Genomic DNA, 14,689 nt, shown 5'->3' with positions numbered 1-14,689 from the left:
AATGAGCGTGTCCTAGTTGATATGTGAGCTGATTTTCCGTTGCTCATATTCTGCAGTTCTGTGTATTGACGTGTCCTTGGAGATGGAAGAGGGTTTTGTCTGTCCATAGAATGTTCCATGGCTATTCATTGTCCATTTCCATGAAAAGAAGAAATTGTAACGCAAACATTTTCCATACTGGCAGCTCAACATGAAGCAACTGCTGAACAAGGGTAATTTTGTATGGCTAGCAATGCAGGATGTTTCGTAGAATTTTGTGTGTCATGCTCACAGGTATGTGCAAAGTTCTGATAATTCGTGTACACTGCAGCTTTGCATGCCACTGCACAATTCCACCTGCAATGCTGTGGCCATGTCTTCTACTGATGTCAGAGTAGTTGTTTTCCTCCCTCTGCCACTCTGCACCGCAAAGTAATAATTTTCTCTAGTCTCTTGCAGGATTTGGACCAACACCTTTTTTCATACCCTTATGTTTCCAGAACTTCTGTAGAGCTATTGGCACACAGTCACTGTTCTTGTAAAAGAACTTCACCAGTGCCATGCAATCCTGCATTGAGACAGTCATGCCAAGCGTCTCACACGCAAACTGAGGAACAGTTGTGTATACTGTATCTCTTATTTTTCATATCCTGCCACTGACAGCACCATCTAGTGGTAAAACTTTCATTAATTTTTTTTCTTTCCATATTATTTCCCCTTTCTTCAGAGATATTCCATTCAAATTGAAGCCATTCTGAGCAGTGGTTCTTTTTTTTTACACCATTTTGAAACTGGAACTTTAATTATAAAGTGAGAATTTTACAAAAATATTAATGTTACCAAAAAATATTTGCTGTAACCAAAACTCACCAGACTGGAGAAAAAATAATGTTGTTTGAAGAAGCTCTAAGATACAGTTCTCTTCTTGAATTAAATACAAATCTACAGTGTATGTTAAGGCAATTATCATAATAATTTTGTCCACTCTTTTCATTCATGAAGCTTCATAAATAGATGTCTTCGATGCATCATGAGTATCTGGTGGCCAGAAAAAATATGTAATGAGGAGCTCTGGCGAATAACAAACCCGATACCTATAGAAGACCAGATATGAGAGAGAAAGTGGGGTTGGTTGGGGCACACCTTGAGAAAACCACATGGAACCATCGAGAAAAAAGCATTGGAATGGAATCCCCAGGGAACAAGGAAGAGAGGAAGACCAAGGGGCACATGGAAGAGGACAGTGGAAGGGGAAGCAAAAAGAGTAGGCAAGACCTGGGCAGAATTGAGGCAAATGGCCAAAGACAGAGACGGATGGCGAGTTCTCCTAGATGCCCTATGTTCCCGTAGGGGCCAAAGGTCAAAGGAATTAAGTCAAGTTTCATTCATGAAGTTTTGTGGGGCCTTTATAAAGTTTTGAGTTACAATGTACTTCTTTTCATCTTATGCAGAATGCCTGAAGAACAATTATTTGCGTAAGTTAATGTTGTTAATTTTGGCATCTATTGACTGTATTTAAGTACTGTGCCTATGTCTCATTGCTGTTAATACATTTCAGTGGAATACTGTAAAGGACACGCTGACCAAACTTCATTATTTCTTTCACAGATTTGTATTTAAAAATCCATTTCACGATAGAAATGTAAGGAGACACGTATAAATTTTAATTTTTGTCTGATTGTTATGTCATGGATATTTTGAAACCTTAATCATGTTTGACTGTTTTATAAAAACCAACTCAACGTGATTTATCTTTTTTTACTAATTTTGCTCTGTTTGATTTCCAGGTGATGGATTTTAGTGTTGTAATGGTCGCTGTCTTTATTGCCACAGTGGGTATACTGTCTGTTGGTGCGCAGATCATTTTAGGATTCCTAATGCGTTCTTTGGGCAGTAAGCACACAATTATTGTTGGTCTTGTGTTTGAAATGTTGCAACTAATGTGGTATGGATTCGGCTCACAAACATGGTTAGTGAAACTGGATAAAGCTATAAACCTTAACACAAAAAGGTTTCTTTTTACATGCCATTTGTTGTCATTAACATGCAGAAGTGTTATTTGTCATGAAGTAAATCTATACTGTCATAAATTTTTCACATGTGCTGTTTATGCAAGTAAGCTATCCAGGGGAAAAGGGGGGTGGCTATTTGGAAATTTTTTGAACATGAGATGAGATAACAAAAATTTGATTGAAAAAGAAAAGGACTGAAAATGTGAAGAATACAAAACAGAGATTGTCAGAATCCAGTGTGTACAACAAGTAAAACTGTCATCAATCCAATGGTTGGTTTAACACTGCAATGCTTTACTTTGTCTTATTCGAGATGTCATACCCTTGCCTTCCTGTGACCTTTGAGCTGACTACCTAGTCAGTAATGGGGGACTTACATTTAACTCAGAATTTGAATAGTACAATATCAGCTGAGAAGTTACAGAATTGATTCAGTGGAATAACTGACAAAGATTAGAAAATCAGTGAATTGCATCTTGTAAATGTTGCAAAAATTGAATGTTTATTGTTCATCAGGTCACAGATCCGTGAAATAGGAAACACCAAGAGTTTTTTAATTTTCCATTAATGTGTTTTTTTTTCATGTACATGCTATTGAATGACGCTAATGTTATTTCATCTCATATTAAATTATAATTGCTAAAGAAGTTTTGTATAATTTTTTCCTTAATAGATGATTAACAATTTTAACTAAAATTGTCTGTGTTATCAACAGGATGATGTGGGCCGCTGGGGTCCTGGCTTCAATCTCTAGCATCACATATCCTGCTATTAGTGCCTTTGTATCAATGCATTCTGATGCAGACAAACAAGGTATGAATGTAGGTGCAGTGTTTCTTTGTACTCCAAAGAGAGCCTTTATGTCAGGCTTGTTGTGATGCAGACATAAAATACATATAAATTCACTTTCTTGTCACATATATATTGTTTTGTGCTCCTAATAGCACACTGATATTCACCTAGGATACAAAACAGAAGTCTGTGCTTTGAAATTTTCTCCATAATGGCAGAATTTATCATTATATTTCTGTTATAATTTGCCTAAGGCCTTTATGACACTGTAAAATAACATTGTCAAATGGCTGTTGTAAATTACATTGTATAAAATCTACGTCAGTGTGCTGTGGAGTACTTCGATCATATCATAAAAGTTAGTGTGTGAATTTAGCTTTTATAAAAGATTTGTCAAAGATCCCTGACAGTGTAACACGGGCCTAAAGCAGTACAATGCACAATCACAAAGTATACTGGAGGAATATCTATCAGTGTTTTTACAAACAAGATGTTCCTACGTGCAGCATGGTTATGAAGTATGTGGTTTCACAAATGCTTTGTTCATGGAACTATATTATATTCTGAGTCATTTTTAGCAAAGTACAGGTTCTCACAATTATCCACATGTTAACACTTAAAGATGGTAATTATAATGCCAGATAATTTAGTAAATAAGATTCAGTATAGGAATTGAGAGTTTTATGTAATCACTCGTGTGTAGAAACCAGCGAAAGGAACATAAATAAAATTTGAGAAAATACTAAGCTAAACCCTTATTCCATCTAAGATATTCATGAATATCTAAAATATTATTATATGAATATAATAGAGGGAAACATTCCACGTGGGAAAAATATATATAAAAAACAAAGATGCTGTAACTTACCAAACGAGAAAGCGTTGGTAGATAGGCACAATAAAAAAAAAAAAACACACACACACAAATTTCAAGTTTTTGCAACCCAAGGTTGCTTCATCAGGAAAGAGGGAAGGAGAGGGAAAGACGAAAGGATGTGGGTTTTAAGGGAGCGGGTAAGGAGTCATTCCAAACCCGGGAGCTGAAAGACTTACCTTAGGGGGGAAAAAGGACAGGTATACACTCGCGCACGCGCACACACACACACACACACACACACACACACACACACACACACACACACACACACACATCCATCCGCACGTATACAGACACAGGCAGACATACGTAAATGCAAAGGGGTTGGGCAGAGATGTCAGTCAAGGCGGAAGTACAGAGGTAAAGATGTTGTTGAATGACAGGTGATGTACGAGGGGCGGCAACTTGAAATTAGCGAAGGTTGATGCCTGGTGGGTAACGGGAAGAGAGAATATATTGAAGGGCAAGTTCCCATCTCCAGAGTTCTGATAGGTTGGTGTCAGTGGGAAGTATCCAGATAACCCGGACGGTGTAACACTGTGCCGAGATGTGCTGGCCGTGCACCAAGGCATGTTTAGCCACAGGGTGATCCTCATTACCAACAAACACTGTCTGCCTGTGTTCGTTCATGCAAATGGACAGTTTGCTGCTGGTCATTCCCACATAGAAGGCTTCACAGTGTAGGCATGTCAGTTGGTAAATTATGTGGGTGCTTTCACACGTGGCTCTGGCTTTGATCGTGTACACCTTCCGGGTTACAGGACTGGAGTAGGTGGTGGTGGTAGGGTGCATGGGACAGGTTTTACACTGGGGATGGTTACAAGGGTAGGAGCCAGAGGGTAGGGAAGATGGTTTGAGGATTTCATAGAAAAGAACCAAGCAGTTACGAACGTTAGGTGGACGGCAGAAAGACACTCTTGGTGAAGTGGGGAGGATTTCATGAAGGATGGATCTCATTTCAGGGCAGGATTTGAGGAAGTTGTATCCGTGCTGGAGAGCCACATTCAGAGTCTGATCCAGTCCCGGAAAGTATCCTGTCACAAGGGGGACCACTTTTTGGGTTCTCCTGTTTGAGGTTCTGGGTTTGAATGGATGAGGAAGTGACTCTGGTTATTTGCTTCTGTACCAGGTCGGGAGGGTAGTTGCGGGATGCAAAAGCTGTTTTCAGGTTATTGGTGTAATGGTTCAGGGATTCAGGACTGGAGCATATTCGTTTGCCACGAAGACCTAAGCTGTAGAGAAGGGACCGTTTGATATGGAATGGGTGGCAGCTGTCATAATGGAGGTACTGTTGCTTGTTGGTGGGTTTGATGTGGACGGATGTGTGAAGCTGGCCATTGGACAGATGAAGGTCAACGTCGAGGAAAGTGGCATGGGATTTGGAGTAGGACGAGGTGAATCTGATGGAAACAAAGGAGTTGAGGTTGGAGAGGAAATTCTGGAGTTGTCCTTCACTGTGAGTCCAGATCATGAAAATGTCATTAATAAATCTGTACCAAACTGTGGATTGGCAGGCTTGGGTAACCAAGAAGGCTTCCTCTAAGCGACCCATAAATAGGTTGGTGTATGAGGGGCCATCCTGGTACCCATGGCTGTTCACTTTAATTGTTGGCATGTTTGGCCTTCAGAAGTGTAGAAGTTTTGGGTTAGGATGAAGCTGGCTAAGGTAATGAGGAAAGAGATTTTAGGTAGGGTAGCAGGTGATTGGTGTGAAAGGAAAAGCTCCATCGCAGCGAAGCCCTGGACGTGCGGGATATTTGTGTATCAATGGTTACAAGGATGGTTTCCGGGGGTAATAGATTGGGTAAGGATTCCAGGCGTTCGAGAAAGTGGTTGGTGTCTTTGATGAAGGATGGGAGACTGCCTGTAATGGGTTGAAGGTGTTGATCTATGTAGGCAGAGATACGTTCTGTGGGGGCTTGGTAACCAGCTACAATGGGGCGGCCGGGATGTTTGGGTTTGTGAATTTTAGGAAGTAGGTAGAAGGTAGGGGTGCGGGGTGTTGGTGGGGTCAGGAGGTTGATGGAGTCAGGTGAAAGGTTTTGTAAGGGGCCTAAGGTTCTGAGGATTCCTTGAAGCTCCACCAGGAGAGCTTCTGTAAAGTTTGGAAGGTAGGAGACAGGTACTGGCAGAAGTAAAGCTGTTAGGATGGGGCGTGAGCCGTGCTTGGGTAGCTCAGTTGGTAGAGAACTTGCCCGCGAAATGCAAAGGTCCCGAGTTCGAGTCTCGGTCCGGCACACAGTTTTAATCTGCCATGAAGTTTCATATCAGCGCACACTCCACTGTAGAGTGAAAATTTCATTCTAGAAACATCCCCCAGGCTGTGGTTAAGCCATGTCTCTGCAATATCCTTTCTTTCAGGAGTGATAGTTCTGCAAGTTTCGCAGGAGAGCTTCTGTAAAGTTTGGAAGGTAGGAGACGAGGTACTGGCAGAAATAAAGCTGTGAGGACGGGGCGTGAGTCGTGCTTGGGTAGCTCAGTTGGTAGAGCACTTGCCCACGAAAGGCAAAAGTCCCGAGTTCGAGTCTCGGTCCGGCACACAGTTTTAATCTGCCAGGAAGTTTCGTTGCCTTTCATTTAGTTGCAAAGATGGAACATGCCTCCATGAATTTTGAAGAAACTAAGGAATGGTAGAAAGTGAATAAAGTGACAATATATGTAGCTATTGATAAGTAATAAGTCTGACGTTATCTATGGGCATCATGAAGGCCATTGCCAGAAAATTCTTCGTAGTTGGTTTCAGTTAACTGTTGCTAGTAGATTTGTGGTTATCCTGGCCAGGACTACAATTGATTGATTTCTTAGAAGGAAGTTCCTACAATGAAATGGTCAGATGATTCCCCCAAAACTCAAAAGAAAAGAAGATGGAGGCTGTGGGAAGCCAAAAAAAAAAAAAAAAAAAAGAAAAGAAAAGAAAAGAAAAGAAAAAAGATGTGGCCTGTGGGAAGTCCTGTACAGTAGTGTTTATGGAGAGTGTAGATGAACTGCAAATGTGTATCGTTTACATGAAGTCAGATACATCTGCCATTCTTAAAGAAATTAGTTGATAGAGTGCCAAGCCACTTGTTTCAAATTCCTCTGGGAGAAAGATAATTTATTGAACATTTTGAGTATGTGATCATTTCTGTTTGCAAGAGCAGTTTTTTATTTTTATTTATTTATTTGTTTAATTTTATTCCATTTCTATCTCTAGTTCTGGAAGCCAATATTTTGCATGTTTATGATTCAGTACAATATTTACTTATTGTTAACTTATAACCCTTTTAAAATTCATCTTGTTGTGCTGTAAGTCACAAACGCAAAGCTTGCAATCAGCACGTGCACTGTTTAATATTATCATAGTATTAAGGAGATTTAATATTAAATTAGATGTGTTGGATATAATGGGTTAAGAAAATTATAAGACTAGGCATGTGTAATAAGAAATAGGTAACTAGGTTACCAGTCGCTTCACAATAAAGTAATTTCCAATTCAAGTAGTTAATGCAGTACCACTTGAACAACATAGCAGGTTCCAAATTTTTTACATTGATTTATTGTGATAGAATTAAAAATCAATTATTGTGAGCTGACAGTAGTCCTTTGTTAACTGGAGCATCCATGTTGTAACAGATTTAATTTGTTTCAGGGTTAGTACAAGGAATGGTAACTGGAATGAGAGGGCTCTGTAATGGCCTCGGACCTGCTATGTTTGGTGTAATATTCTACCTCTTTCATGTTGACTTAAATGAAGATCCTTCAAAAATAAGATCTGAACGTCCTATTAATTTGGGAGATAATGGTACCACAGGACAGATGCACGATTCTTTACAACCTGTGAGTTATGTTGTTATGCTTAATGGATACATTTGACACAAGCGCATTTTCTCGGGTGTCCTTGTCTTTTCTTTGATTATCAAGCTTTCTTTTCTTTAACATAGTGTTTACAGCATTGAATACAATAGTTGCTAAGAGGTCCAGAATGTAATAAGACAGACCTTTGCATTCCAATTTGCATTAGTAAGAATAAAGTCCCTCCCCTACTGTACTTCTTCCATCTCAAGAGAGGGAAGAGGAGACAAGAATATAACATATCAAAAGTTATAGTGAAAAAATGCTACTGATTTGAGGGAGGGAAAGAAAGAGAGAGAGAGAGTAATCAGAAAAATGACATACGGTAGCTTGTAACTTGCCTAAAGGACCAATAGCTACTTTGAACGTTATGTATATGTGCACTTTTATGCCCCCAAGACTGTATCCACATTGTATTTCAGGTTTATTGTTTCACTGTTTTAGCTTATTTCTGTTTCACAGTGTTGAAATATAATATTATAGGGTGTACCAGTATCCAGGTACAGGTTTGCAGTTACGTTTTGAAGCTGAAGTATTTCTGTCACTTAAGTTAACTGTTATATACGTGTTTTCTTGTGGCACACTATGCAAACACATTGGGACCAGTGCAGGGGCTTATTACACTATTGTACTGTAATGCCATCACATATGAATGACTTTGGCACTACTAAATATGACTCGTGCGTTGTTTTTTTTTTTTTTTTTTTTTTTTTTTTTTTTTACTATCATGCTAAATCTGTACTAATAATAAAACTGTAAGCCTGTTGTGTCTGTCTGTTTCAATGTGTTAATCTCCAAAGCTACTAAGTGAATTTTCGTAGTGTTTTCGTAGGTAACTTAGTTATAGCATGGGAAAACATATAAGCTTTATTTCATGAAAACTGTAACACAAAATAAGAAAAGACATTGTAATTTTAAGTTTTATCTAAAATTGTCAGCTCAGCTTAGTAGTTGGAATGTTTAATCATCATGGTGTAAATCACTAAAGAACCAGCAGATGGTGCTGTTAGTTTTGTAGTACACCAAAGCTCCAATAGATGGTGCTATTAGTTTTTCTTTTAACTCAGTAACAGATCGATATTCAGAAGTTTATATCACTGACAGAATTAAGCATCACTATCTTACCTTTATGGATACAGCTACAGCTACATACATACTTTACAAGCCACTCTACCGTGCATGGCAGAGGGTACCGTATTTACTCGAATCTAAGCCGCACCTGAAAAATTAGACTCGAAATCAAGAAAAAAAAATTTTCCCGAATCTAAGCTGCACCTGAAATTTGAGACTCGAAATTCAAGGGGAGAGAAAAGTTTTAGGCCGCACCTCCCGATCGAAACAAAGTTGGGCCATTGTAATATGAGACACAATTTAGGTCGAATGAATGACGATACAGCTACAGTAGGCTCGAGTCGTAAGCTTAGCAGTTAAGCTTTACTAGTTAGCCATTGCTATGCGTCACGCGCTCCGTCCGTGCATATACGGGTACCTTTCCTTTTTCACGTGCTTCGTCTGGTTTGAATTAATTGCTTATTTTGCTTTGATCTGGTAAGTGCCGTTCTGTTTGTTATAGGTGTTTGCATCACTCTAAGCTGAAAATGCATTACTGTACTGTGTCATGAATTGTTTGTCGCATTTTGATAATGAGTGTTTACGGCCTGTCCGTGCTAGCGGCATGGCTTGTTTTCGTGCGCGCTACCGCCGCTTACAATTAAAAAAGAGAGGAATTGTTTCATTAGCAAAACAATGGCAAGAGACTGCTATTTGTTGTTACTTACACTGCTGCTTACTTTGATAATGATCAACAAGAACCAAATAATATATTGCTTTTGATAGAAGACGTTCTGAACGAGAGTTTAGCGAAAATTTTTCTCCGTTTGAAAATCTTTGCAGACACCTCTTTAGTACATTACATTCTGCACAGAAATTAGTCATCTTAGATTTAAAAATCTAGTCAATTGTCGTGCTTCATTTCTGCCTGTATCACTATTAGGCATTAGAATAATACGAATATAAACATGACATGATGTGTATATTATTCCGCGTTTGCTGTTGTCTCACCCTAGTTTCGTAGTTTATTCGGCAGATAGGATTTAAATGAGATAGCAGCAAACACGAAAGAATACATGGCAAAATGTTTATATTCGTATTATTCTTATGGCGAAGAGAATACTGTATGTGATTCACAATTCATAAAAGTTCCTATTAGCAACCATCTCTTCTCACAGGTAGGAATAAATTCAGTACGTAGTGTTGGCCATATTGACAAACATCTCAAACAGTCTTGCCAGTCGGATTTTCGTAGTACATTGAAATGCTGCTACATTCAAAGATGAACGATACGGAATTTGTATTTACTTCGTTGGATAATGTATAAAATGCAGTGGTCGAAACTCGGGGCGGAGAAGAAGGCTTGTCTTCCACCCTTTTTTTTTTTTAATTTATTTACTGACGCGAAGATTTTGGCGCTAGTATTTATCTTTGTGCTGCAAAGCATGCCTATGCAGCGCTACACATATTCGACGGCAGAAGTCATTTGTGGCGGCACCTACCAACATTTTTCAGAACTTCCGCTTACTTTGCACTCGATTCTAAGCCGCAGGCGGTTTTTTGGATTACAAAAACCGGAAAAAAAGTGCGGCTTAGATTCGAGTAAATACGGTATCCAGTACCACTACTAGTCATTTCCTTTCCTGTGCCACTCACATATAGAGCAAGGGAGAAATGACTGTCTATATGCCACCATATGGGGCTTATCTTTGTGGTCCTTATGCGAAATGCTTGTTGGTGGCAGTAGAATCGTTCTGCAGTCAGCTTCAAATGCCAGTTCTCGAAATTTTCTCAATGCTGTTACTTGAAAAGAACTTCGCCTTCCCTCCAGGGACTCCCATTTGAGTTTCCCAAGCATCTCTATAACACTTGCATTTTGTTTGAAACTTTCAGTTATAAATCTAGCCACCCACCTCTGAATTGCTTCAATGTCTTCCTTTAATCTGACCTGTTACGGATTCCAAACACTCGAGCAGTACTCAAGATTAAGTCACAATAGTGTCCTATGTGGTCTCCTTTACAGATGAACCACACTTTCTCAATACACCGACATCGACCATTCGCCTTCTCTACCATAATCCTTGCATGCTCGTTCCATTTCATATTGCTCTGCAATGCTATGCCCAGATATTTAAACAATGTGGCTGTGTCAAGCAGGACACTACTAATGCTGTATCCAAATGTTACAGGTTTGCTTTTCCTCCTCATCCACATTAACTTACATTTTCTGCATTTAGAGCTAGTTGCCATTCATCACACCAGCTAGAAATTATATCTAAGTCATCTTGTATCCTCCTACAATCGCTCAACTTCGACACCACACGAACATTGAATTGTCTTGTCTAGGATATATGGATTTACTGAGTTTGGTTGGTGTATTAAAAACTTGAAATTGTGCTGCTGCTATCAATAGATTTTATTTATGTTCTTTGCTAGGAACAATGAACTTATTAAGTTTGCTTTGTAATTTGGGGTACCTATTCACTACATTTTGATTTAATTTTGTTCACAACTAAAAATGTGTAGAAAATGGTCAAGTATTTCTGAATATACCAGAAAGGCTAAAAGACTGAGGACTATGTGGTCTTAAGAATACACTGAAGATGGTGAGGTGAGACTTGCTGCTGCCCGGGAACATCAAGGTTTAGCTCGCTCTGTGGAAACTCCTTTTGAAATTGAAGTGCAGTGTAACTCTGATGATGAACATCATGCATTATCTCACTCCTCAAAACCCTCCACTCACAGAGTCTTAAATTTACTTCTCTCCAATGTGACCTCATAGAAGTGGAAATTTTGATGGGAAGTGGCACAGGCGAGTGAGTTTTTATACACTGAATCCTGCTTATTCCTAACGGTTTACCATTTCACTTTAAATGTATGTAGTTCCAGGTGGGCTTATGTTATGCCATGACCGTAAACAAAGCACAAGACCAGACACTACATATGGCAGGTGTGGACCTTAGTGTCCGTTGCTTTTGTCACAGTTAGCTCTACATGCCTCTCTCCCATGTTAAAGAAACATACAAGCATACTTATTCAAAACATTGTATTCAAAGAAGCTTTATAAGTTTTAAGTCAAAATAAATTGCATGTATACAAAGTTTCGGGCACACCTATAAATAAATACTCGGGAAATGCTGCGTTTATCAGTTACTGTAATTGTAAAACTGATGTCGTATTCATTTTCTAAAAGAACTCACCAGTATTTTTCTGGGAATAACATTTTATTTGCATGTCTTCAAATACAACATAAAGTTTCAGTCGTAAGGGAACAAAATATGGTGTTAAAACAAACAAAAAATAGGTAAAGAGTATTTCCAGAGTCTGTAAACGATATGTACGTGAGAATAGATCACTACTCACCACTAGAAGAGATGGTGAGCAGTGAACAGCCACGTAATGCCATCCAGTACTAATCATCTAAATCATGTTCTCCATCAGGACTTTGACTACCACTCATTGTGCCCTGAAATTTAGTTAGTTTGCATGTTCCGCGCATCATATTTGTGACTACTCATTATACTATTGAATATGTCACTCAATTTTAAAATATCGTATTTTCTCTTGAAAGCATGGCTACATGCTTTTCGTTGATGTAACTGGATTTTTACTTCAACCTTAATATACAGTAGATCAATGAAAATTACAAATTTTTGAAAACTAATATAATTAGAGAGATAAAAATAATCTGAACAAGCGGCAGCAGGAAAAAATATGAGTATAATTTTTTATTGATCCATTTAAAGTAACATACAATAAAGTTTGATGTAAAAACGAAAACAATCTGTTGCTGAGAAAATAATTTAATTGGATGGAAAAAATCTACTCACCAAGTGGCGGCAGAACATACACACAAAAGATTGTTGTAATTTGCAAGCTTTTTGGAGCCAGTGACTCCTTCTTCGGGCAGAAGGGTTGAAGGGGAAGGACAAAGGGTGAAGGAAAAGGACTGGAGAGGTCTAGGAAAAGGGGTAGATTTCGGGAAAGTCACCCAGAACTGAGGGTCAGGGAGACTTACCGTACGGGAAAGTTTGATGAACATAAACCGACCAATACTGCTATTATCTGTTAACAAATTCATGTATGGAATAGAAGTTGTCAGGTATAAGTGATTTCAATTTGGTTTTAAAACTATTTCAATTCTCTGCCTACATATTTCATTTACATGGTAGGAGGTCGGTTATTTTTATGGCTTCATACTTTCTTCCTTTCTATGGTAGAGTAAAATTAAGTTGTGAATGCTGGAGACTATCTTTGTTCCTAGTGTAATGTTTATGAATGCTGCTAGTATTTTCAAGTTGTGACTGGTGTTTCACAACAAGCTTCATAAAACAGTAAATATGTCGTGAGTGGGAATGGAAGTATGCAAAGTCAGCCAACTTTCTGATGCTTTCATCACCCTATTACACAAAGAGCAAATATTGCTTAATTCAAGAATTTGAGAAGCTATATAATATATGATTTTCATTTCAAATTCTTATAGTATATGCACACCCACAAATTTTGAATATTCAGTTTTACGAATTTCCTGTCTCTGTACTTTGTTGTTACATTGTGTCTTGTACAGAATTAAACAAACTGTATTTTTCTAACTTAAATGATAGGCTGTTTACTGAGAACTTTACTGAAGATCTCATTTTTTGTTCATTTTGCTGTTACACTTCTGTTGGGCTTTATGATGATGCAATCATCATCAACAAAGAGTACTATTCCTCCTTTATAATTTTAAGGTGAAAAGTTATTAACTGCAAGAAAAGGAGCACTCCCAGTATTGAACCCAGTCAACACCAGTACTTATAAGAAAATTCACCATGAAAACTGTGTAAACTATCTGATGTGACTTTTTGTTTCCTATTAGTTAAATATGAACTAAATTACTTACTCATTGTACCTCCAAAAGAAGATTGTGATTTGCACAATGGAATAACTTGGAGATATCACATAATATCTAAGTAGGTGGGATAGTGTTATTAACCTATTTTTAAATACACCGTGGTGACAAAAGTTATGAGATGCCTCCTGATATTGTGTCAGACCTCCTGTTGCCCAGCATAGTGCAGGAACTTGAGGTGGCTTGGGCTTGACAAGTCATCAGAAGTCCCCTGCAGAAATATTGAGTCATTCTGCCTCTGTAACCATCCATAATTGCAAAAGTGTTGCTGGTACAGGCTGTTTTGCATGAACTGACCTCTTGATTATGTGCCATAAATGGTCGATGGGATTCATGTTGGGTGATCTGGGTAGCCAAATCATTCACTGAGCAATTGTGTCCAATTAACATGGTGCATTGTCATCCATAAAAATTCCATTGCTGTTTGGGAACATGAAGTACATGAATGGCTGCAAATGGTCTCTCAAGTAGGTGAATAAAGGTCAATGATCAGCTCTTACCAACTGAAATTGTGAGTCATCTGACCAGGTTATGGTTTTCCAGTTGTGTAGGGTCCAACTGATATGATCACCAGCCCAGGAGAGGCACTGCAGGCGATGTCAGGATATTAGCAGAGGCATTCATGTCAGTTGTCTGCTGCCGCAGCACGTTAATGCAAATTTTGCTGCACTGTCCTAATGGATATGTTTGTTGTATGTCCCACATTGATTTCTGTGGTTATTTCACACTGTGTTGCTTGTCTGTTAGCATGGACAACTCTATGCAAATGCCGCTGCTCTCTATCATTAAATGAAGGCCGTTTGCCACTACTTTGTCCGTGGTGAGAGGTAATGTCTGAAATTTGGTATTCTTGGCACACTCTGGACACTGTGGGTATCAGAATAGTGCATTCCCTAACAATTTCTGAGATGGAATGTCCCACGCATCCAGCTCCAACTACCATTCCGCGTTCAGAGTCTGTTAATTCCTGTGATGCAGCCATAATCACATCATAAACCTTTTCACCTGAATCACTTGAGTACAGATGACAGCTCCGCCAATGCACTGCCCTTTTATACCTTGCATACGCGATACTACTGCCCTCTGTATTGTGCATATTGCTATCCCATGACTGTTGTCACCTCAATGTGTGTTCAGTGGAGAGGACATTCTGGAATCTAAATTGCGGCCAACTCAGAATTTCATATTTGCAGATGTGCCCAACTATTCGTAAGTACACTACCTTTACCAAAACATTTGAGAAGAAAGTTAACTGTG

The 14,689-nt window shown here is 38.7% G+C and overlaps 1 protein-coding gene across 1 annotated transcript in view; it reads left to right on the top strand.

Annotated features, from left to right (window-relative positions):
• LOC124554971 (hippocampus abundant transcript 1 protein) overlaps positions 1-14,689 on the top strand; it is a 98,255-nt gene that overhangs the window by 65,517 nt on the left and 18,049 nt on the right. The window contains exons 8-10 of the mRNA XM_047128709.1: positions 1,767-1,948; positions 2,707-2,804; positions 7,289-7,476. Coding sequence (XP_046984665.1) covers positions 1,767-1,948; positions 2,707-2,804; positions 7,289-7,476 — 468 coding nt within the window. The remainder of the gene's footprint in view (positions 1-1,766; positions 1,949-2,706; positions 2,805-7,288; positions 7,477-14,689) is intronic.

This window comes from Schistocerca americana, chromosome X (assembly GCF_021461395.2).
Source record: "Schistocerca americana isolate TAMUIC-IGC-003095 chromosome X, iqSchAmer2.1, whole genome shotgun sequence".
Taxonomy (NCBI): domain Eukaryota; kingdom Metazoa; phylum Arthropoda; class Insecta; order Orthoptera; family Acrididae; genus Schistocerca; species Schistocerca americana.
This window is presented reverse-complemented; position numbering and strand designations above follow the sequence as displayed.